Source organism: Sorex fumeus, unplaced genomic scaffold, assembly GCF_029834395.1.
Source record: "Sorex fumeus unplaced genomic scaffold, SorFum_2.1 ptg000183l, whole genome shotgun sequence".
In the NCBI taxonomy this organism is placed as follows: Eukaryota; Metazoa; Chordata; class Mammalia; order Eulipotyphla; family Soricidae; genus Sorex; species Sorex fumeus.
Window position 1 is genome coordinate 8012600 of NW_026606240.1, and position 22358 is coordinate 8034957.

Below are 22358 nucleotides of genomic sequence, written 5' to 3' on the forward strand. Positions count from 1 at the left end.
TTAGCTTCCTGTTCTGTTCAGTTCCAGAGTTAGGCAAATGTTCAGGGCAGAAAGCAGTAGCATCCTTACCGCATCAAATCTCCACCCAAACACTCTTGATTTCCCACAGTGAATCCTATAGAGACATATTCCAAATTCTGCAGTGGTACTTGACAAATGACTCAATGTCCAAAGTGGCAGCAGTGTTTTTTTTTTTTTGATTTTTGGGTCATACCTGGCAACGTACAGGGGTTACTCCTGGCTCTGCGCTCAGGAATCACCCCTGGCAGTGCTCAGGGGACCATATGGGATGCTGGGAATCGAACCTGGGTTGGCCGCATGCAGGGCAAATGCCCTACCCGCTGTGCTATTGCTCCAGCCCCAGCAGTGTCAAATTTTTATCAGGTAATAATAATTATCTTCATGATTGTTGTTCTGTCATTTCATTTTAAGATTATGTAACAAAACATTCCTGTAAATATATGGATATTTGTGAATAGTACTATGACTGTTATGCATACATTTTATTCTACTCAATTATATTGATAACAGGTATAATATTTCAGTGTATAAATGTAGAATGCATTAATTGGAAATTATCAGTACTTTAAGAGCACTGATTTTTTCATTGATAACTAAGATTGGAGCTTGACACTTCAAAGTTCTTTCTCTCTCCAGAGTGGCGTTCTCCTGTTCCAAGAAAATACATGTTTGTATTTGTATTTTCTTGGTATTTACCTTATTTACTTGGTCATAACACTAGGCTATTGCTAGCTTCTCTGGAAGCAGAAGTCATCAAGATTGAGTTTTTCATTTTGAAATTCAGGGAATTATTTTGTAATCATTATGGGTTCAATTTTTATTTGGAATGCTAGATTCTGGATTTAGATACAGATATATTTTGCAAGTACAGAGAATCAGTGCTTTGTGAGTTGTTGATCGGTGTATCATTTTCCTTTCAGCATCTAACCTTCACAAGAGAATTTGATTCAGATTCTCTTAGACATTATAGCTGGGCTGCAGACACCTTAGATAACGTCAATCTTGTTTCAAGTCCTGTTCATTCAGGGTAAGTGACTTAAAAGTTCCTTTTCTTTATCCTGTTAACTAACATTACATTTCTTATTTGAAGTAATAAATTTCATTTTCAAAAGATTTGTATATATATAAATTTGACTTTATCAGTGAGTATATGTGAAATATTTCTGTAATCAGTAATTTTTTTAAGCAAATAGGTCCATCTAGTTTTACTGGTAAAGGTAAAGGTAAAGGCCCTCCCGTTGATCGTCGATTTGCTCGAGCGGGCCCAGTAACGTCTCTAGAACACAATATTGAGGATTAATTGTGTTATTGATATAAGAAAATTTTCTAGCTATTCTGTTCTAATTCTAGGTCTATAATTTTTTTCTTTCAGTAAAATTTATAGTCATTTCTCTTCATTTTATTTTCTTTGAAGGAACTTTTCTTCCCCGATTGTTTGATTTTTCTTTCTAATTAAAAACTTAAATATACTTATACTTTTCCTCAATAATTGATTGCTCTCTGCTCCACCTCTAATAACAAAGGAACTTCACTTAAATGTTTAGTTTATAAATAGACTATATAAGTTTATTTAGATGGTATGTGTTGCCAAATATTTAATTTTACTTTTCAGATTTCCTGTAAAAAAGAAAATATGAAACTTCTAAGTAGTCTGGTATATTGGCATGCCTGAAACAAGATAGTTTTATCAAATTCAAATTTACCTAAGAAGTGAATGTACCCATGTAATATATATCTGTCTCAGAAGCACTTTAATATAAACAATGTGAAATGGACTCATCATTGTTTTCTTATTGGTTTGAGACAAGCAAAAGGTGAACCATTGTAATTATAGAATTGATTGTGTATTTTAAAATATTTACAGAATTCTTTATTGTTAGTAATTAAAACTTTGAATAATTTATATCCATACAAATTAAATAAAATTAATGAAATTTTCAAGGTATTTCTTTTTTAATCTCTGAAGTTGACATAAGGCCTTAAATTAGTTGCTATACAATCCAGGTTAAAAAAAAAACAATTAATTTGAAATGATAATTAGCTATTTTGGAGTGTTATCGATTTGAAGATTTTTTGCTACTTTTCATTAAAATGCATTATGATAGTTTACATTTACCAAATGCTTTCATGTACCTGGCATTATGCTAAAATCTTTCATTTGTATTTTTTAAATATTTATTTGAACCTTCAGTCTTTGAGAATGATTTTACTCATTATTTCCACTTCTTTCATTATCCATTTACATATGAAAATTCCTAAGATTTAATAATGCTGGAGACTTATATAATAATTCTGAACAGTTATGTAAAGAAATTTCTGTAGTTTTTTTATAACAGTGCTTTGGAAATTATAAACTATAAAATGATCTTTGAGTCAACACATTTTTTACCTCAGAGGAAATTTTATTTTAATGCTATTTTTTAAATGCTTAAGATTTAAAATTACTAAGAGCAGTAGGGCGTTTACCTTACACGAGGCTGACCTGGCCGAGCTGGGTTCGATTCCTCCGCCCCTCTTGGAGAGCCTGGCAAGCTACCAAGAGTATCTCGCCCGCACGGCAAAGCCTGGCAAGCTCCCCGTGACGTATTCGATATGCCAGACACAGTAAGAACAAATCTCACAATGGAGACATTACTGGGCCTGCTCGAGCAAATCGATGAACAACGGGAGGACAGTGACAGTAAAGTACTATTTGTATCAGGTACATATGAGTCTATGCGTACAAAAGCCATAAGATAAAATCAGCATTGAGAAGAAAATGTGAAACCAGATGAGCAATTCAGTGTCCATTTGTGAAAAGTTCTTGAATCATTCCTGCTGAACTGCCACCATGGTACAGCCATCTAGAACACTTTGTGCTCTATCTAGAAAAGAAAAGTAGAAGGGTTTCACTTAGCAAATAAAAGTTGAGGGAGCATTGGATATTAGAATTACAAGTGAACAGTCTCATACTTGAGAGAACAATGAAATATTTGAATATGTCAGTTATCTCTCCTTCTCTTGAACTTTTTGGAGAGAGACATGTGCAAGAAAGCGAAAGTAACAGGTAAGTTGGAATTGTTTGAAAAGGCAGATATAGACTTGGTATTCACTTAGAAATACTTCCCTACTGCCAGATTTGTGGTGTAGAGTACATAATCATTTAAAACTAATATTTTCCAGGCCCGTCTCACGAATGTGAAATGCATTGATTTCATTTTTTATTTTTCCTTTGCTTATCATTGGCATTTTCTGTTGCTGGCTTCTAATTACCTTGCATTAATTTTTTCCATTTGCTTTCTAAATTATTTTGCAGCTATTCTTCTCCACTCCCACAATATGATTCAAGGTGATATTTGTGTCCTTTATGTGCCCCATCCTTTTTGTATTTTTAATTTATGTGAATTTTCTCCACAGTTAGATCATGTAATATTTGTAGTATGTCAGCATTTGTCATTCACTATTCCTTAAACTAGTAGTAACATTCATTTGTTAGTTTTGGGATCATGTGTAGAATTCGGGTTTAGTTGAAATACATTTAATATGCGACTATGATTCAACATCATCTTTTAATTTGTATAAGTTATAGTGCATGAAATTTTATTTTGCATAGACTGCATAATGAATGGGTTTGGAAAACAAGTTTCTGTAATTCTAATGCCATTAAATAATAAGGCACAAATTCTGCTTAACATTAACTTTTTCCACAGTCTTTTGGATCTATAATATTTTAATACTGTGGGGTAGTACATGATTATTTATGAGCACTAATCATGCACAGAGTACTAAGCAGAACACAGAAGAAAAAAAATCAGTGGCCAAGAGATACAGTACAGGGGTTAAGTTTCTCGGCTTACATGCAGCTGACCCTGGTTCAATCGTAGACGGCGTAAGGTCCCCCAAGCACTACTTGGTATTCACTTAGAAAGTGAGTGACTAAGAGTATCCCACCACCACGTGTGTCTCCAAAATCAAATAAAAATATATACTCTCTTACTTTGTCTTTAAAATCATCTTAAATTCTAAAAAATCAGCTAATTTTATCCAAGTCCTGACATTCTTTGGAGATGGCATATTTTTATAGCTTCTTTCAAGGCTGCACAGCTCAAGTTTTTAAAATATATGCATATATCTGCATGTCATATATACACATTACTATTAAGCAAGTCTTAGTCTAGGCTGTTTCTAAGTACATTTACAAATACTTTTGTTCACCAGTTTTATTCAGTAAATACTTATTGTGTACTTGTGTGCAGGAACTGTGCCCCGCTCTGCAAGCCAGGCAGTGGAGACAGATTTCTTCTGAATTGCTGTCTGTATTATTGAGATTTAGTGGTTTGTTGCCAGGGCAAACACTGCCCTCTCAGTGCAAACATTCCCGTGTTTATTTGTACTAATACAATGGACTTTTCAAGCTCAGGGTTCGTCTCGAGTCATTTTAAATCTATTCTCCTGCTTGTATTTCCACTTGCAAGATTTTATCCTTGAAATGCTGAGAAATACCCACTTTGTCCTACTCTTCTTTACAATACTACATATTGCATTTGTGAGGGAGTAAAAATCGTGATTGAACATGTATCTAAGATCTCCCCATAACCTGTTCTGTTGAGTCTTGCATCATCAAGTTTTAGAAACAGCTCGAGAAACTTACACAGGCTAACATGTGTCTGTCTTTGAAGAAGGAGGAGTAAATTTTTCTGTTCTGAGGGCATCAGTCCTTTTCCAATATTTAGTGATTTCCTTCTAAAAAGTAGACTATTATAGGGGCTGGAGTGATAGCACAGCGGGTAGGGCATTTGCCTTGCACGCAGCCAACATGACTGACACAGGTTCGATTCCCAGCACCCCATATGGTACCCTGAGCACCGCCAGGAGCAATTTCTGAGTGCATGAACCAGGAGTAACCCCTGAGCATCGCCAGGTGTGACCCAAAAGGCAAAAAAAAAAGTAGACTATTATAAAAAATATTTTAATTCAGAGGAATGTGGCTAAACCTAAGATAAGCAAAAGGGTGTGAAAGTGCTGGTGATCATAGTTGGTTCTGAAATTGAATGAACTGAAAAATTGTCCCTTACCTACTGCCTCTCAAGATGGGCTAGCGGGTGAATCTGCTCTGTGGGAGAAGTTTCTCTTCTTAGACCTAGTGAATCTTTAGACTGGATCTTCATGCAAGGTGCTAAAATCTATTTGTAGAAAGATCGAACTACTTTTAGGTGAATTAAGAGTAGAGAATTTAGTTTTCCTTGCCCCTAAAGAGTAGAGGATTTTAATAGATAAATTTTCTCCACAATAACAACAACCAAAATGCTGTAGGTGTTCAGTATTCCTGCCATCAGCATTTGGTTCAGTTGAGTAACAGGTACATTTGCACATCTGAAAAGATACATATTTCTGTATCTGTGTTACTTGTATGCTTCCTCTGTCAGGCTTATTGGTTACCTTCTCTAGAGGGCTTCCTTGGTAACACTGACAGGGCATGGAGGGTGGGGTGAGTGGAGCTTCACAAGAGGGGGGATTTTTTTTTTGTTACCATGAGCACATAATAGAAAGCAACAATTTCAGTATGATCTTACCAGATAGGACAATCACTTTCATACCTACATGTAAAGTATTTTCCTCATTACATGCAAATTGCCTTGTTTATTGCCTTATAGAGTGCTGAGGACTCGGAACCATGTGCAGTCAGAGTAAACCCTGAGTACTCATATGCAAAGCCTGTGCTCCAGTTCTTTGAGCCATCTCTCCAGTCCCAATTTGGAGACATTTAACAAGAAAAAAAAAGAAAAAATCATATATATATGTATAATTTTTCAGTCACAAAGAGATTATATGCATATATATGTATATTTACTGTAGGTGTTCATATATATACACACATATTTGTATAATCAAAATTTGAAGCCATCATGGTTCCTTCCATTTGAGTATCCATTTGAGCATTCCTTTTGATATCCATTGGAGTATCCTTCCATTTGAGTATTCCTAACAGAGTATCTTGTGTTAGGAAGCCACATTCCACCATGGATTGGTCACGGTCCTCCCGTTATTCTTCGATTTGCTCAAGCGGGCCCAGTAACATCTCCATCGTGAGACTTGTTGTTACTGTGTTTGGCATATTGAATACGTCACGGGGAGCTTGCCAGGCTTTGCCGTGCGGGCGAGATACTCTTGGGAGCTTGCCGGGCTCTCCGAGAGGGGCGGAGGAATCGAACTCGGGTCGGCCCCTCCACCATGGATATAAATAAATAAATATATATAGATATGTGTGTATGTGTATGTGTATATTTATAGTCTTTTTGTGATTGATAAATACAGAAAGTGAACATTAAGTTTTGGGGGCCTCACTCAGCAGTGCTCAGGGATTACTCCTGGTTCTGTGCTTAGGAATCACTATTGATGGTGCTCAGGGTTCCATATGGGGTTCCAGGGATTGAACTTGGGTTAGCTGTGTGCAAGGCAAATGCTCTACCCACTGTTCTATCTCTCCAGCCCAATTCAAGTAATTTTTAAACCAAAGTTATACTAAAAATATTAAATCTTTCCATCAAAATTGTCATAATACAATTATTAATCTTCTGCTTTTATTTTTATATTCTGGTTTGTAATAATAAAAGTTAGAATGTATATGACACATTCTATAGTCAGCACCTGGCTAAAACCATTTAGGGCTGGAGCGATAGCACAGCGGGTAGGGCGTCTGCCTTGCACGCAGCCAACATGGCCGACCCGAGTTCGATTCCTCCGCCCCTCTTGGAGAGCCCGGCAAGCTACCGAGAGTATTCTATATGCCAGACACAGTAACATCAAGTTAAAAGAATATAATATAATATATAATAATATAACATTAATCACCTACAAAGTGCACATAGAGCAATTTTAGTTTTTAAATATGTCACAGTTCTTGAGTAGCTCTTTTTTTTTTTTGCTGTTTGGGTCACACCCAGCAATGCACAGGGGTTATTACTGGCTCAGGCACTCAGGAATTACTCCTGGCAGTGCTCGGGGGACCATATGGGATGCTGGGACTCAACCCGGTTCGGCCGCGTGCAAGGCAAACGCCCTCCCTGCTGTGCTGTCGCTCCAGCCCATTGAGTAGCTCTTTTTAATTCCAACTTTGAAACCATCCTGGCTCCTTCCATTTGAGTATCTAAGAAATGGCTGACTTCCATTTGGAAGCCACGTTCCACCGTGGATAACTTGCCCTGTTCAGTTTTCCCCAGTGCACAAGTGAAATGCATGCATGATGTGACTCTTCTGTATTTCCTTCCAATTTATTTTTAGATAGAAGGAATGGTAGTTCCATTGTCATTTTAGACTTCACAACTGTTTTCGTTTCAAAACCGCCCTGACTAGAGATGGTTTGTTTCCGTCCTTGATTCAGCCTCTGTTCTCCTGCAGGTTTCTGGTTAGCTTTATGGTGGACGCCAGAGGGGGCTCCATGAGAGGAAGCCGCCACCATGGGATGAGAATCATCATTCCTCCACGGAAGTGCACGGCCCCCACCCGCATCACCTGCCGTTTGGTAAAGAGACATAAACTGGCCAACCCACCCCCAATGGTGGAAGGAGAGGGATTAGCCAGTAGGCTGGTAGAAATGGGTCCTGCAGGGGCCCAATTTTTAGGGTAAGTTATTTTATCAATTTTTATCTTGGCCCTCATAGCACATCTTTGATTTTCTTTACCCTGCTTAACTCCAGAACTTAACTGTCTAACAGCCTTGTTGGGCCGTTTTGAATACCCCTTTGGTGGCACATACGAAGTCAGAAGGCTGTGTCACTTCATGGGAAGCTACAGACCTTTAACTCATCTTGCTGGGCAAAGCTTCTACTAACCCAGATGCATGTTGTCTGCTCAGTGAGTGCACGGAGCTTTAGCAAGCCCCAGAGCAGCTATTCTCAGGGAAAAAGACAAACGCTCGGTGATAACATCACACTAAACAAACGGCCACTACGTGTCCATGTCATCTAAAAGATAATTTGAGGGAAGCAACGTGTAGGCATCTAGTGTCTGTAAGAAGGAAAACGTCCCGTTGAGCTCAATTTTCTGAGGTGGCACTTGGGTGACAGGTCAGGCAGGCTCTGTCACGACTGACAGTTTGTTTACAATTTCCCCTTCTTGTTTCTCTTCCTGCTGCATGGATTTTATTCAGTAAACTGCATCTTCCCACCAATCCTCCCCCTGTAAATGAGGGTGAGAGCTTGGTTAGCCGAGTCCTGCAGCTTGGGCCTCAAGGAACAAAATTTATTGGGTAGGATCTTTATAGACAAGATACAGAATGTCTACAACTCTCCTTCCATTTTCAATTTTTTTCTGTCACACCCATGGCCTTTATTCTTGTCTTAGCTTTATGTTGACCTTTTCAGTTTTTTGATGCTTTCAGTTGATGTGTGTGACTGAAAGAACGAAAAATATCATAGTGGCTTGACGTAGCATCGCAACCTCTCTTGTGCTTTTCAAGCATGTGGAATTCATGGCAAGCATTCAGCTTTCATACCTCTGTGCTCCTTGTAAACCTTTCTTTAATTTGAAACGTTTCGACTGGATACTATTGTTTCTAAGACCAACTGGCAGCCTAATTTTAATCCTTTGCAAGAATAAATATTTCTAGTCTTCGAATTAACATTTGCTATAAATGATACATATGTCTTTGTATACATGTCCATATAGATATGCCTGCTGTGTATCTATATGTGTGTAATTATATATTTAAAAATTCCAAGTACTAAATAATCTTCATGGGCTTTGAAAAGGAAAGCTCATCAATGAGTCAATTGATTTTGAAAAATGGTGGGAATACAGACATTCAAAAAAAATTTAATAGGCAGCAGGTAGAATATTCTACTCAAGTGATTAAACTGTTTTGTTTTGTTGAAGCTGAGATGTGTTGGTACTCGTTGTTTGCTTCTCTGTTTGAGGGTTCTGTTTCCCTTGGCAGTCTGCATGAAGACACCTGTAATGAAAACCTATGCTCGGCTTTCACCTTGTTCTGACACCCTTGGCCATACCTTTTTTTCCAGTATTATTGTTGAATGTCATACACAAAACTACATTCCTTAAATGTTTACACAGACAGTATCTGATACATTAACCTGCAAAGATTGTATCTAGTTCTTTTTTAAAAAAAGAATTTTGAATTCTCAGGTGTGGTTAAAATTTATAAAAAAATTTCTTAATGACTGTTCAAGATTGATTTGTTTTCATTTCAAAAATGAAAACGTTATGACATTTTAAGAATTCTTAGTTTGGATTATAATTACTTTGCCAAAAAATCACCATATTTGTTAACCCATTTTTAAATGGATGCTTTCACTTTTTTGATAATAAGTCAGATATTCATGTTTGTTATTTGTTAATCATTGCAACTCTTATCCCTTTTCTGCTTATAAACACAGAAATTAAGAGGTAAGATTGCATACAACCTCTGTAGGAAAATAATGATACTGTCTATTTAAATGTAATAAAATAAAGCTGCACAATCCAACTACATAAACCGTGTGTGATTGTGGTCTGTTCACTTCCTTTCATCTCTTTTAGCATTTTAGCGTTCAATTTTGAAAATTAACAATATGATTCCATGGCTTGATTGACCCTATTCAGTTTATAGCCATTCTTTCACATTTGTTTGCAAAAGGACACTGTCAAAAATTAGTATGTTGTTACACAGTAATTTCAAACCAACAAGTGCTTTTTCAGAAAGTTTAAGTATTTCTATGCAGGATATGCTAGAGTTAGGAAATTAAACTTCCCACTACTGTTTTACAAATTAAAGATCAGAGAAACTGTCTTTACTATATATAAGCCATGAAAGTAATGGAAACTATCAGAGCAGATGTTACATAGATTGTTTTGCGTTCTTTGTTAAGGGGAAATAATCAGTAACTATTTCAAAATAGGAGAGTTACAGACTATTTAAAAAAATTAAATGACTGTGTCCTTTTAAAAATGGACCAACTTCTTAATGGTCGATTTTTAATAGCTTCCAACCCTTTAATTCAAATTTCCTGTTTATATGCTAAATATCCCTTCCCTCCTCTTTGCCCTGCCCACCATTTAACCCAATGCCTAACGTATAGTAGGTTCTTAGAATTGTTTTTGAATGAATGAATGATGGCATGTTCTCAGGCTTTAATATATAATTCAAATAGTAAATGATTATGCAGCTTTGAAATCATTCCCAACCTTAGTGGCACCTCTGATTTTCAAATGAGTACTATAACTGGAACTTTCTTAAAGCATGACAGTATAGATAAGACATAGAGGTATCTCTTTATATTTGACTTAATACCAAAATATTGTGGATTTTTTTTCCAGCCCTGTCATAGTGGAAATCCCTCACTTTGGCTCTATGAGAGGAAAAGAGAGAGAACTTATTGTTCTTCGGAGTGAAAATGGTGAAACATGGAAAGAGCATCAATTTGACAGTAAAAATGAAGATTTAACTGAATTGCTTAATGGAATGGATGAAGGTAATTATGACAGCTTTGTGCTTCTGTATGTCTTTTGGAACTCAAAGGAATGAATGACCCGAAGAAACAGTGCTTGATTTTCACACATGAAATTTAAGTTGTGATTTGACTCGAGTTTCATTGCTTATTTCATTTCATTCAATAAATACTCGAGTATTTATTGCTATTTTCTGCATTTAAGATTAAGTTGCATTTAATCTAACTCCTTTTTACTCCCACACATAGTGTATAATAGTCTAATGGTTCTTTTTTGAATTTTTGATCAAATATATCATTCTTTCCAATATCCAGGAACGTATTCTAAGGGAAAAAACGTGTAAGGAGGGTGAAATAATAGTGGAAAGAATGCAAAGAATGTAGAGCATTTTTAAAAAATATGTTCACATTTTCTTTCTGGAATTACTATTTCCAGACTTTTCCTTTCTAAATGAAATGGTTTTCTCCCAGATTATTTCAGTAGTCTTCATTAGTACTTAATTTCTCTTGGGCTATGATCAGCTTTTAAAAATAATATTTAGTTCAATCATTGAAACCTATGGTGCTTCATTATCTTACTCTGACTTGGTAGGACCGACACATAGATGAACATGTTCACTTTTTCATACACCAGCTCAGGTTATATGATCCCTAGAATCATAGAATTTTTTTCTTTTTTTCTTTTTACTTCTTTATTTTGTTTTTTGGGGTCATACCCAGCAATGGTTTGGGGTTACTCCTGGCTCTGCACAAAAGAATTACTCCTGGCGGTGCTTAGGGGACCATCTGGGATGTTGGAGATCGAACTCAGGTCAGCCTCATGCAAGGCAAATGCTGGACTATCGCTGCAGACCCTAGAATTTTTTTCTTAGTAGACACTGGAAATAGATTTAAGAGTAGGGATGTGATACAGAATTTTCCTTTGAAAATATATGGTGAGGTTTGCCATAAAATACAAATTGTCGTAATGCTGATATCCTGATTACAAATTTATTTCCTATTCTAAATAACATTTTTATTTGAGGTATAATTCACAAACTGTAGAATTCACTCTTAGCATTTGAGTCTCTGGGTTTGGGAATACATCTAACATCTAAAAGTGTTTCTCACACTTTGAACAGAAGATCTGAGCAGACACAGGGGTGTTTGGGGGATGATACAGCAAGCCTTTGATCCCTGTGAGCCATTGTTACTTTTATAAATGGAGAGTACCTTCCTTTTTAGGGTTTTGTTGAGAAATAATTATGCAGATGGATACTTGTATAGCCTTTACCACATAGTAAAACCATGGAAAATATCAACTTATGTCACTATTAGAGTTAGTCTAGAGAAAAAGTTTTCATGCCAAAGGTTTTGTATAAGACACAGTTAATCACAACCAATGTAAAGATGCCTTTATGGCAAGCTTAAGGGGAAACTATATGATTATGATTGTTGAGTGTATCATATTCATAGACACTCATGATAAAAAGACTTTATCGACTTCAAAGTTAGACAAAGTATTGCAAATCAAGGGTGGTTTAAATCCCACTTTTAAATCAGAAGGTTTAGATTCAGAGAAGGCAATTGACAAGTTGCAAGCAGTCCTGGAGTTGAAATTGGTACTCTTTGCCTTTAAAGACGCTTAACTGTAAATCCCACTTATATTAGAAATGTGTCCTGTGGAAAAGAAAATAAATCTAAAGAGAAAAATTCTTGCAAATCTCAATATTTAAAAACTCAACATATCTTCACATTTCTTAAGTACACATTAAATGTTTAGACATACAGATATTATATCCATCTACAACTTACCATGATTTCTAATGAACAGGGACGTCCAGTAATAATTAGCATTTCTGTTTTTTATTACACACACTTACTCTAAAGCATGAAATACAGTAAATATAGTAAATATAGAAATATAGTAAATATAGAAATATAGTAAATCTCCTATAAGGAAGTTTATAAGAAAACACAGTAAATATAAAGAAATTAATCCAAATAAAGCAAATCACTGGGCTGGAGCGATAGCACAGCGGTAGGGCGTTTGCCTTGCACACAGCCAACATGGCCGACCCGAGTTCGATTCCTCCGCCCCTCTCGGAGAGCCCGGCAAGCTACCGAGTGTATCTCACCCGCACGGCAGAGCCTGGCAAGCTCCCCGTGACGTATTCAATATGCCAAACACAGTAACAACAAAGTCTCCAATGGAGACGTTACTGGGCCCGCTCAGGCAAATCGATGATCAATGGGAGGGCCTTTTTAAAGCAAATGGAATTGATATATGTAAAAATAATGAAAGGATAAAGATGATTTGGTATAAAAATAGAGAATAAGAGAACAAACTCCACTGAGGACTTTTTAAATAAAATTATGAACATACTTTTAAGAATCCATTTAACATGCCAAATACAGACTTAGTGAAGTTTTTTAATGCAGCTTCTGCTACATAAAGATTTTTTTTTTGAGTGCCTACTACTTTGATACTCTAAGCTCATTTCATCAGTGTTCATGTCTAATCATCATGGACCCATCAATATTAGGCACACTGCTGATACACGCACTCACCCATTCCCCTGGGAAGTGGGTAGAAGGAAAAACTTCAATATAATACTAGCCACTGGAGGAAAAGTTTCATTAGTCTCTCTCCTTTACCCCTGAACTTCATTAATGGCAATCACCTGGAGAAAAAAAAGTAACGAGAAACATTTACTTTAAGAAGTCATGAAAGTTGCCTATAAATGGATGGACATGGAGAGTATCATTGCTGAGTGAAATGAGTCAGAAGGAGAGGGATAGTTACAGAATGACTGCATTCATTTGTGGGATATAAAGAAATATAGTATGACTATTATTCAAGGCCAGGGAAAACAGGGGCCAGGAGGATTGGTCAACGGTTATAAATTACCATAAGCATAGTTAAGATGGGGGGGGGGTGTCCAATATAACAACAGTAGTTGGAAATGGCCACTCTGGACAAGAACTGAGTGTTGAAAGTAGGTAAAGGGATATACATGACACCTTTCAGCATCTATATTGAAAACCATAATGCCCAAAATGAGAGAGAGAGAGAGAGAGAGAGAGAGAGAGAGAGAGAGAGAGAGAGAGAAAGAAGAAGTGCCTGCCATAGAGGCAGGCTGGGGTGGGGAAGATTTGGAGGTTGGTGGGAGAGAAACTGAACACATTGGTGCTGGGAAATTACACTGGGGGAAGGGTGGGTGTTGAAACATTGTATGACTAAAACCCAATCATGAGCAGCTTTGCAATGCTCTATCTCACAGTGATTCAATTGAAAAAAAATCCTTGAGAAAATAACAGTAATCCAAGAAGAGTGCCCACTCAGCTGAATGTTTCATCATGATGGAAATAGTCTCTAGCCAAGTTATCTGATAGAAATCACTGGTCATGTGATTCATGAGCACTTGAAATGTAATTTGTGCAACAGAGAAAGGTGATTTTAAATTTTGTTTGATTGTGATTAATTTTAAATTGCCATATCACTGGCCAGTGAGTATCTTATTGGACACTGCAATTTTAGCAAGAACACTGAATATTTTTAAAACGCTGTCTTTATTTCCAAGTGAATGTTATTAGCCTGCCCTGTCAGGTGAGTAGAGTTGTTGTTGTTGTTGTTGTTTATTTTAGATTTATTTTGGATATACTTCCACGATACTATGCTGACATATCTTCACTGCGTCTTTAGTAAACCAATTTTTAAATATGAACTAAGTCATATGTTTTCTTAAAGGATACTCTGGATACTGCCATATGGATATTTCAAACATTTTCAAGAAACAATAATATAAACCAGTTTTATAGTCTTTGTGTTAGCCTGGAAATAGTAGCCTTTCTATAATACATGTTTTAAAGACCAGATACATTTTTTATTCCATTTTAAATAATCACAAAGAAATATAAATAGTGCCAGGCATAAGAATCAAACACCAAAAGCCATTCTTGCTTTAAAAAGGAGAGATAGTGACTTTTTTGATTACTAAATTTAAAAAAAAGAACATGAAACAACCACTACACCCATTTTATGGGACAGCCAGTATTCATACCAAGCCCAGACCTAACTTACTGCCATTCTTCTATTAGCTTTCATTCACATTGGAGCATTTCTCTCCAAAATAGGTCAAAATGAAAATGTATCTTTAAAAAAGCCCGTCTTCCATTTTCTCCCTAAGGTTCAACTTGACAAAACTCCTGTGGGGAAGGGTCCCGCAGCACAATTTAGGAGATTTCACATATCCTCCACTTCCCCCTGTCTCCCTTTTCTTTCTCTAATTCATAACAGTTAAGCTACATCGTCCTTGGCAAAAGCCCTTTGAAAATGCCTCTCATTCTAAATTTCTCCCTTTTAATAGCCCTCTTCATAAAAGAGTTCTATGATCTATTTTGTAATTATTCTGTGTGGCCAGTCGCTGAGTCCCCTCCTCAATGAAAATCTTCAAACCCAAATTTGAAAAATTACCTTAACCAATATTGTGATTTCTCATTTTTCTAAATAGCACAACTGTAATCTTGGGAGATAACGTAGAAGGTTGGAGTGCGTGCTTTGCATCTGAGGGGCCTGGGTTTGATCCCCAGTGCCACATCTTCTGAACATATATAAAGGCCCTCCCGTTGATCGTCGATTTGCTCGAGCGGGCCCAGTAACGTCTCCATTGGAGACTTTGTTGTTACTGTGTCTGGCATATCGAATACTCTCGGTAGCTTGCCGGGCTCTCGGGGAGGGGCGGAGGAATCGAACTCGGGTCGGCCATCTTGGCTGCTTGTAAGGCGAACGCCCTACCCGCTGTGCTATCGCTCCAGCCCCTTCTGAACATAATGAGCCACAAAACTGTAAAGATTAGGGGCATAGCGGGTAGGGCGTTTTTGCCTTGCACGCGGCGGCCAACCAGGGTTCGATTCCCAGCATCCCGTATGGTCCCCTGAGCACTGCCAGGGGTAATTCCTGAGTGCAGAGCCAGGAGTAACCCCTGTGTATTGCTGGGTGTGACCCGAGAAACAACAAAAAATACCCTCTAGAGATTAAATTATGGTTCTATAGTATTTCAAAACTTTGAAAGGCCTTCATATTTACATAATCAAATTTTAATGGTTCGAGTAACCCCAGGCAAAGACAGGTGCAATAAGGAGGAGGATTTTCCCAGTCTCATGGTTTGGAGCATAAGTGAATGTCATGAAGACAGACTCTCCATTCTGGCTCCCCGGCTTTTCGAGCAGTGTGGTCCCAACTGAACACTCAATTTATTAAAAGGAGGATACCTCGAAGAAAGCTAATGGAGAACAGATGAGCTTTGCAAAGCTGTAAGCACCAGGTCTGGTTCATCATCTTGGCTGCCAAGACTCCTGCCTTTGGGTGAAGAGCCAGTGGACTGGGCAAAAATCTTACAGCTTCCACACACCAGGCCACATGCTCTGGTCTGTGCAAAGACACTCTTTCCTGGTTTGCTCAGAACTAGTTGCCAAGCCATCTACTGGCAGGGCTATGTCTGCCCTTAAGACAGCGCCCTTTCAAGTCATACAAAGATTTGGGGCTGGAGTGATAACACAGCAGGTAGGGCGTTTGGGCCAACCCGGGTTCGATTCCCAGCATTCTGTATGGTCCCCCGAGCACCGCCAGGAGTAATACCTGAGTGCAGAGCCAGGAGTAATCTCTGACCATCACCGGGTGTGACCAAAAAGAAAGAAAGAAAAAAAGATACCACCAGGGTTCGGGAAGTCCAGGTCAGGAATTATGATGCCCTAGTCATCTGAGCCAGCCACCAGCATACTTCCAGGCAGTCGAAAGAGTCAGTAGATCTAAATGTTCAAATTTCAGGCTTCTGGCTTTAGTTTCGTCTTCAAAAGACCCTTTTGTCTTAGAATGTTCTCAAATGAAAGTTGCCTATAAAAGTGCTTTTTGCGCTGACCAGAAAGGTCAGGTACATGTCAGCAGCTGTTTAAGATTTTCATTGCTAGTCAAGGGCTGCTCTTAGTTTTAGCTGCCTCAGAAAGATCCAGTGTGTATTGGGGGTAAAGGGAATGTAGTTTCAAAGGAAGGTGGAAGTAAGAGTTGTTTCTATTCCTTGCACACTAGGAACAAAAGCATTGGTAGTTAGGCTAATGAACCTGGTGTGTTAGTGAAAGGCTACTGGAGAGGCCGGAAGGACACAGGCTGGCAGGCTGTGGTTGGGCAGCGAGGACCTTTCTCTGGGGCAGTAGCGATAGCTCTTGATTGAAATAGCTCTTGATTTAGAACTTGTCAATCCATGTTTTCTAAGTAGAGAAAGATACTACAAAACAGAAAACATTCTCTTCCTCTTACATATCATCCTCTTTAAAACTAAACTTGTGCATGGGTTGGAGCGATATTACAGTAGGTAGGATACTTAGGTTGCATGCAGCCAACCCGGGTTAGATACCCAGAACCACATATGGTCCCCTGATTCCCACCATGAGTGATCCCTGAGCATAGAGCCAAGAGTAAGTCCTGAGCAGTGCCATGTATGCCCCCCATCCAAAAGAAGGAAGAAAGAAGAAAAGGAAGGAAGGAAAGGAAGGAAGGAAGGAAGGAAGGAAGGAAGGAAGGAAGGAAGGAAGGAAGGAAGGAAGGAGAGAGGAAGAAAGAAAGAGGAGGAAAGAAAGGAAGGAAAAGAAAATTAAAGTCACAAAATTCGGTTCAACTTGTTTAAAATTTTGCCTTCAAAGTCACACCCTAAGGCTTGTTTTGTAGTGTGTGGTAATAACCAACCTGGGAGATTTACCTATGAATGAAAGAGCCTAAGAAATGCTCTAGTCTAATACAGTTTCCACCAGCTGACAAAGGCCACAGAATACTTGAAATGAGACTGGTATGAGTTGAGGTGTGTTGCACATTAAAAAAAAAATGCACTGGATATAAAGAGATTAATTACACAACCTGAAAAACAGATCTCAAGAAACATTGTTATCTCAGTCACATGTTTGAAATGATTATATATTCTATAGACTAAGCTAATGTCGTATGGCCTAAAATAGGAATCTTTAATGTAACACCCAGGGCATGTGTATTTCATCTGAACATTGCTGCTCTGGGCAGCTTGTAGGCTTTCTTGTGCAGGTCTGTTAGGTTCTGGAATCAATACCATTGCTCCATAGGGATAACGAAAATGCTCTGAAGTGTGGATTATCCTATTTGTAATGACAAGCATGCGTTAAAACAAAATGCTGCTGAATTTCTCCAGGGAATTTGATAATAGCAAGAAAATATATTCTCATTTGTTGTCAGTGTTTGATTTTCATGCAAAATTCTATGATAATATATTTTAGATAAGTAATTTTACTGTTGTAAATTGAAGCAGTAGAGGAAGATTCTTAAACGGTCACATTCAAAAAAGAAAAATAATAGAATTCCAGGGCCAGAGAGATGGTACAGGAAGCCAAGTGTTTGCCCTTCATATGCCAACTGTGATTTGACCTTTGGCACCATATGTGGTCCCCAGAACACCACCAGGATCCCTGACCACGGCCTTGTGTGACCCAAAAACAAAAGCAAAGAAAGAAAAGAGAACCCCCTAATTTCTTTTTTTTTCTTTTTGGGTCATACCCAGGTATGCTCAGGGGTTACTCCTGGCTCTGCACTCAGGAATTACTCCCGACAGTGCTCTGGGGACCATATGGGATGCTGGGAATCGAATCCCGGTGGGCCACATGCAAGGCAAACACCCTACCAAGGCAAGCACCCTACTGTGCTACCGCGCCAGTCCCGCATAATTTATTTTCTAACTATAGCAACAGTATTTAAGAACATATTTCTCCATTAAAAATCATGTTTGATTCATTTTGATTGAATCTACTGATTTCTGATTTATGAACCATGAAACAACCAGTAATTTTAGATTGTCCAGTTAGATTATACCCTGAGCTTTAAGTGAAATGTATAGTTTTATGTTGTACACAGCACCCTCTGCTGGATAACTGTAGTAATAATTTTAGAAAATTCAGAAAGAAAGAATGAAAAATTGAACTTAACAAAATCATCTTATGATAGGAGTACAGGAAGAAAAAAAGAGGGCCAGAGATAGTACAGCTCGTAGCCAACCTGAGTTGGATCCCCCACACCCCAGTTAGTACCTTGAGCTCCACAGTAGTGATTTCTGAATGTAGAGGTGGGGTAAGTCCTTCTGGGAATGCTCCAGCACAGTCTACCCGCCAAAAAGTGGGTGTGCTAAAAATGATTTAGACCTTAACTACCTATATGCTGCCATAAAACTGTCAATATAGAGACCATGGTGATAGTACAGTGGGGAGGGCATTGGTCTTGCACATGACCGACCCAGGTTCGATTCCTGGCATCCCATATGGTCCACCCATGCACTGCCAAGAGTGGCTTCTGAGTGCAGAGCCAGGAGTAACCCCTGAGCATTGTCAGGTATGTCTCAGAAAGTTAAAAAAATATTTAAAAAAACTGTCAGTATAACCAGTTGACAGTTGCCATAGCACACTTGGCAAAAGGGAAGGACAATATCAGGACAACCCCCCCCCCCCCCCACTCTTCCCTCTTAGTTGGGTAGTACTTATATGAATATGGGATAGAAACAAACAGGCATTCATGATGTCAAATTCTACATAATGTATGGATGGATGCACCTGCAATTGCATGTCTTTGTGAACCATTAGTGAGTCAAGTTAATGGCATTAGACACCTCCCCACAAAAGCTAGGAAGAGTGGGTGGGCCTCTTTGGCCACTGACTCTGAGTTGAAGTGGCTCCGAGCAGCTGGGCAGAGACCTCCATTAACAGTCATAGCCCCAGTCAGTCCAGGCCCCTTGGGGTTCAGCGTGGTACTGGCTGATGGTGCTTTGCTTTAAGACACTATGTGTGCTACTGGGCTTTGAAGGTAGAACATATTGGGGTGTTTGCTGGTAGATAATTAGTAGCACTAGTTTAAACAAAATCTTGAAGAAACTAATGGGGAAAGTAATGTAATGGGGCTAATACCTGAAAAGAATGCCGTTTTATTTGCACAGGTAGATGTAGAAGTACATCTTTTAAAAACAAACAAACATGGGTCAGGGAGATAGATTATAGGGCCAATGTACACACTTTGCATGTTGTAGTCTGGGGTTCTAGAATTCCAAGTTCTAGAACAGAGAGCTTGAAATTTGCCTATGTTTTCTGTGGTGAACTACAAAATCCTTGAGTACAGGGACTAGCTTTGATAAGTTTGTAGATGTTCTGTTTTTCTTTCTTTCTTTTTTTTTTTTGTCCACATCCAGCAGAGCTCCTGGCTCTGCACTAAGGGATCACTCCTGACAGGTTTAAGAGACCTTATCGGATGCTAGGAATTGAATCCAGGTTACCCATGTGCAAGGCAAGCACCCTTCCTGCTGTACTATTACTCTGGTCCCAGGGCTGTCATTACAACACCTCGTCTACCTTAGTTTGTCATATGTGTGAAGGAATGTAAATCCCCAAGTACCTACTCCGAATGAATTAGTAATCCACTTCCTCAATGTCCATCTATCTATAACCAGGAAAGAAAGCGACTTTCTTAATGACAACCAAGTAAAGTAAAGGTAAAGGCCCTCCCGTTGATCGTCGATTTGCTCGAGCGGGCCCAGTAACGTCTCCATTGGAGACTTTGTTGTTATTGTGTTTGGCATATCGAATACATCACGGGGAGCTTGCCAGGCTCTGCCGTGCGGGCGAGATACTCTCGGTAGCTTGCCGGGCTCTCGGAGAGGGGCGGAGGAATCGAACTCGGGTCGGCCATGTTGGCTGCGTGCAAGGCAAACGCCCTACCGCTGTGCTATTGCTCCAGCCCAAATGTTCTCCATTTCTCCCAATTTGATACCTTTAGCTTTCAGTAACTGATAAAACTTGGTTTAAAAGAATTGATATTAAAAATGTTAGCAATTCAGGGGCTGGACACAGCGGGTAGGACGTTTGCCTTGCACATGGCCGACTGGATGATTCCCAGCATCCCATATGGTCCCCTGAGCACTGACATGAGTAATTTCTGAGTGCAAGAGCCAGGAGTAACCCCTGTGCATCATCGGGTATGACCCCCACAAAAAAAAAAGTTAGCAATTCAGATTCATTACATTGTAGAAATGCAAAACATGATGATTGGAGAGCAGAATTTGAATCCAGGGCACTTGTATGCAATTCCGCTCACCCCCAAATCCAGGTTTCCATGCTTGCCTTTTTTAATTCTACAATCCTGTCTGAAATTCTTCATTGTTACAGGAGATTAGTCACTTGCCTGACCAGAAATTAAGTTGAAAGCATTCTTAACTCTTAAAACCTTGAGGTAAATTTCTGTAGACAATTAATACTCAAACCTTTCCACATCATAAGCAGTCCCAAGAAAACAGATTTGACATAGGAAAGAAATTTGTGTTTCCCTTTGAGCAAATTGATGTTTAATTGTGTGCATATAAGAGCAAGTCAGAATCCTGTCTGTTTGAAAGTTTTAAGAATAACTTAGTGAGAACATGATTTCAGTCCCTATGATTCACTGTATCATGATCTCTCTAACATTGTGAAGTATTTATGATTCTTTTTGCTTTGCTTCACAACAACAAATAAAAAGTGAGAACTTAGCTTTTACAAATAAAGTGAGTTAGAAATTGTTAAAGAAATTCATTAACCACAGAGGCAAGAAAGTGGTAGAACATTAGCTATAGAATATTTCCCAAGCAGCAGAGAGTGCTTTTATAATCAGGGCTTTCTGTTCATAGATTGGGTTAATAAGAAGTCATGTCACCTGTAGGACCGGGGTATTTGCAGATCTATCCATTACTCATCCATTTATCAACCACCACCCATGGGCCAGGTAGTCTGCAAAGACAGGAAGGAAAATGGCTGAAGTCCATGTCTGTATGACTTCATTCCTTTACCCACACCTCTCTCTTTGATCTAGCTTCTACTCTCAGGTCTGAAACAGACCAGCTTAGGCAGTATAAGCATGTCATTTGACGTCTCTGAACTTCAGACAGCTTCTTTACCAAAATACTGTGGTGGTCAAATAGTAATTAAGTCAACACATAGTAGACAGTAAGGGTAAATGTTAACCTTTCTCCTGGCTCAAACTACCTGTTTTCTCTCTTCTCTTTAATTGTGCACGCGCGTGCGTGCGTGCGTGCGTGTGTACTTCACTAAGAGGTGAGAGGGCTGGATGAAGAGATTGTTTGAGATGTCATGGTCCACTCTTATGATTTGAGGCATCACAAATCACCCTAAAAGGCAAGAAGTTCCTATATTATTATAGCCCAAAATACACCCTGTGACAACATACCTTTTTTTCTTCTTTTTGTACCTATGGAATTAGTATTTTTTAAAAAATGCGATCATTTAAAAACAGTATTTTTACCCCAAAATTCCCTTTCTCAATTGAACCATCCCTGATTTGTTTTTCATTGTAGCCTGTTGTCCGTATTAAATCATAAAGACACTTGAATTGAGTGTAAAACATATTTGTATGTATAATCCCTATCCTACAAAGTTATAATCTCCATAAGAGAAGCCAGGCATATGTGGTTTGGTTTTATTTTCTTTCTTCCTTCCTTTATTTCTGTTGTATTGTTTTTTTTCCCCCTTTTGGTTTTTGGGCCATACCCAGCAGTGCCCAGGAGACACTCCTGGCTCTGTACTCAGGAGACTGTATGCAGATCGCAGAACCTGGTCGGCTATGTGCAAAGCAAGTACCCTATCACTCCAGCCTGGCTCCTGTGCTTTTAACACAAACCTCTAATAGCCTTAGGATGGGGCAAGTTTGGGATAAACTGATCTAGCAATCAGGGATTCTGGGATTGAAATGTGATACAAGTATGACATGTGTACTGCAGTTTATTTTGTTGGGCTTTTTTCCATAGGTAAAAGTGGAAGCAAAACAAAGATTTTTTGGATAAGTTTCTGTTTCTGTGGCCTAAGTAGTAGCTGATTTTAAAATCTGCATACACT

The 22358-nt window shown here is 38.5% G+C and overlaps 1 protein-coding gene across 16 annotated transcripts in view; it reads left to right on the forward strand.

Annotated features, from left to right (window-relative positions):
• ANK3 (ankyrin 3) overlaps positions 1 to 22358 on the forward strand; it is a 536318-nt gene that overhangs the window by 458070 nt on the left and 55890 nt on the right. For 10 of the 16 annotated variants that reach the window (XM_056107909.1, XM_056107905.1, XM_056107907.1 and 7 more), the window contains 4 exons: positions 942 to 1048; positions 7399 to 7623; positions 8150 to 8248; positions 10312 to 10466. In XM_056107909.1, coding sequence (XP_055963884.1) covers positions 942 to 1048; positions 7399 to 7623; positions 8150 to 8248; positions 10312 to 10466 — 586 coding nt within the window. The remainder of the gene's footprint in view (positions 1 to 941; positions 1049 to 7398; positions 7624 to 8149; positions 8249 to 10311; positions 10467 to 22358) is intronic. The other 6 variants (XM_056107912.1, XM_056107913.1, XM_056107914.1 and 3 more) reach the window with 1 other exon arrangement.